Genomic DNA, 1,446 nt, shown 5'->3' on the forward strand with positions numbered 1-1,446 from the left:
ATATTATATTGTACTTTATTACTAATTGTATTATTAACTTTATGTAATAAATTTTGATTTTAGAAGTGGAAAATCATCAATACAAAAAGTAGTTTTTCATAAAATGTCACCAAATGAAACGTTGTTTTTGGAAAGCACAAATAAGATTATTAAAGATGATATAAGTAACTCCAGTTTTGTTCAGTTTCAAATTTGGGACTTTCCAGGACAAATAGATTTTTTTGATCCTACTTTTGATAGCGATATGATATTTGGTGGTTGTGGAGCATTAGTTTTTGTTATTGATGCTCAAGATGATTATATGGATGCTCTTAATAAACTTCATATGACAGTTACAAAAGCATATAAGGTTAATCAAGCAATAAAGTTTGAAGTGTTTATACATAAAGTTGATGGTTTGTCTGATGATTGTAAAATGGAAACACAAAGAGATATACACACAAGAGCAAATGATGATCTTGCAGATTCTAGTAAATAAAAATCAAGTAACAAAATATTTTTATTTCAAATATAGTAATACATAAATATTTATGTCCATATATTTTAGGATGTGACCAAATACACCTAAGTTTCCATTTGACATCTATATATGATCATAGTATATTTGAAGCATTTAGTAAAGTTGTACAAAAATTGATACCGCAGTTACCAACTCTAGAAAATTTACTTAACATACTCATATCAGTAAGAAAAAATATAAACATAAAATGTGTCTTATTTTTTCAACAAATTAATGTGTAATTTACTTTACAGAATTCTGCAATTGAAAAAGCATTTTTATTTGACGTAGTATCTAAAATTTATATTGCAACTGACAGTTCTCCTGTAGACATGCAAAGCTATGAACTTTGTTGTGATATGATTGATGTTGTTATTGATGTATCTTGTATATATGGGTATGTTTCAAAAAAATTTTTGCATGAAAACATTATACTACATTATACATCACATAACATATTAATTTTAGTTTGAGGGAGGATCTGGAGGTTGCAGCATTTGATAATCAAAGTTCTAGTTTAATTAAACTAAATAATGGAACAATTTTATATTTACGAGAAGTTAATAAATTTTTGGCTTTAGTCTGTATTTTACGTGAAGATAATTTTGATAGACAAGGTAATATAATTTTTTAATCAAATTTATTAATAAATACAAAAATAGTATATAACAGTGACATAATATTAAAGTATAAATTATATTATGTTCTACATTCAAAACGTTCTTTTTTTAATTTGTAGGTGTAATTGATTATAACTTTCTTTGCTTTCGTAAAGCGATACAACAGGTCTTTGAATTGCGTAATAAAGCTTTAACTACTACAAATATAAACAATCATTCAACAACACCCGTTAATTTGAATGAGAGTTCAAATGTTCCTACAGTATCACAAAGTGGAACAATGGGACAAAATGGTACTGTTGTAATTGCACAGAGCAGAATTTTTCT

The 1,446-nt window shown here is 26.1% G+C and overlaps 1 protein-coding gene across 1 annotated transcript in view; it reads left to right on the plus strand.

Annotated features, from left to right (window-relative positions):
- LOC108572276 (ras-related GTP-binding protein C) overlaps positions 1 to 1,441 on the plus strand; it is a gene marked incomplete at its 3' end in the record, with an annotated part of 2,464 nt that extends 1,023 nt beyond the window's left edge. The window contains exons 2-6 of the mRNA XM_017934476.1: positions 64 to 470; positions 548 to 684; positions 754 to 896; positions 968 to 1,116; positions 1,239 to 1,441. Coding sequence (XP_017789965.1) covers positions 64 to 470; positions 548 to 684; positions 754 to 896; positions 968 to 1,116; positions 1,239 to 1,441 — 1,039 coding nt within the window. The remainder of the gene's footprint in view (positions 1 to 63; positions 471 to 547; positions 685 to 753; positions 897 to 967; positions 1,117 to 1,238) is intronic.
- Between the last annotated feature and the right edge of the window lie 5 nt (positions 1,442 to 1,446).

Source organism: Habropoda laboriosa, unplaced genomic scaffold (genome assembly GCF_001263275.1).
Source record: "Habropoda laboriosa isolate 0110345459 unplaced genomic scaffold, ASM126327v1 scaffold65, whole genome shotgun sequence".
NCBI lineage: Eukaryota > Metazoa > Arthropoda > Insecta > Hymenoptera > Apidae > Habropoda > Habropoda laboriosa.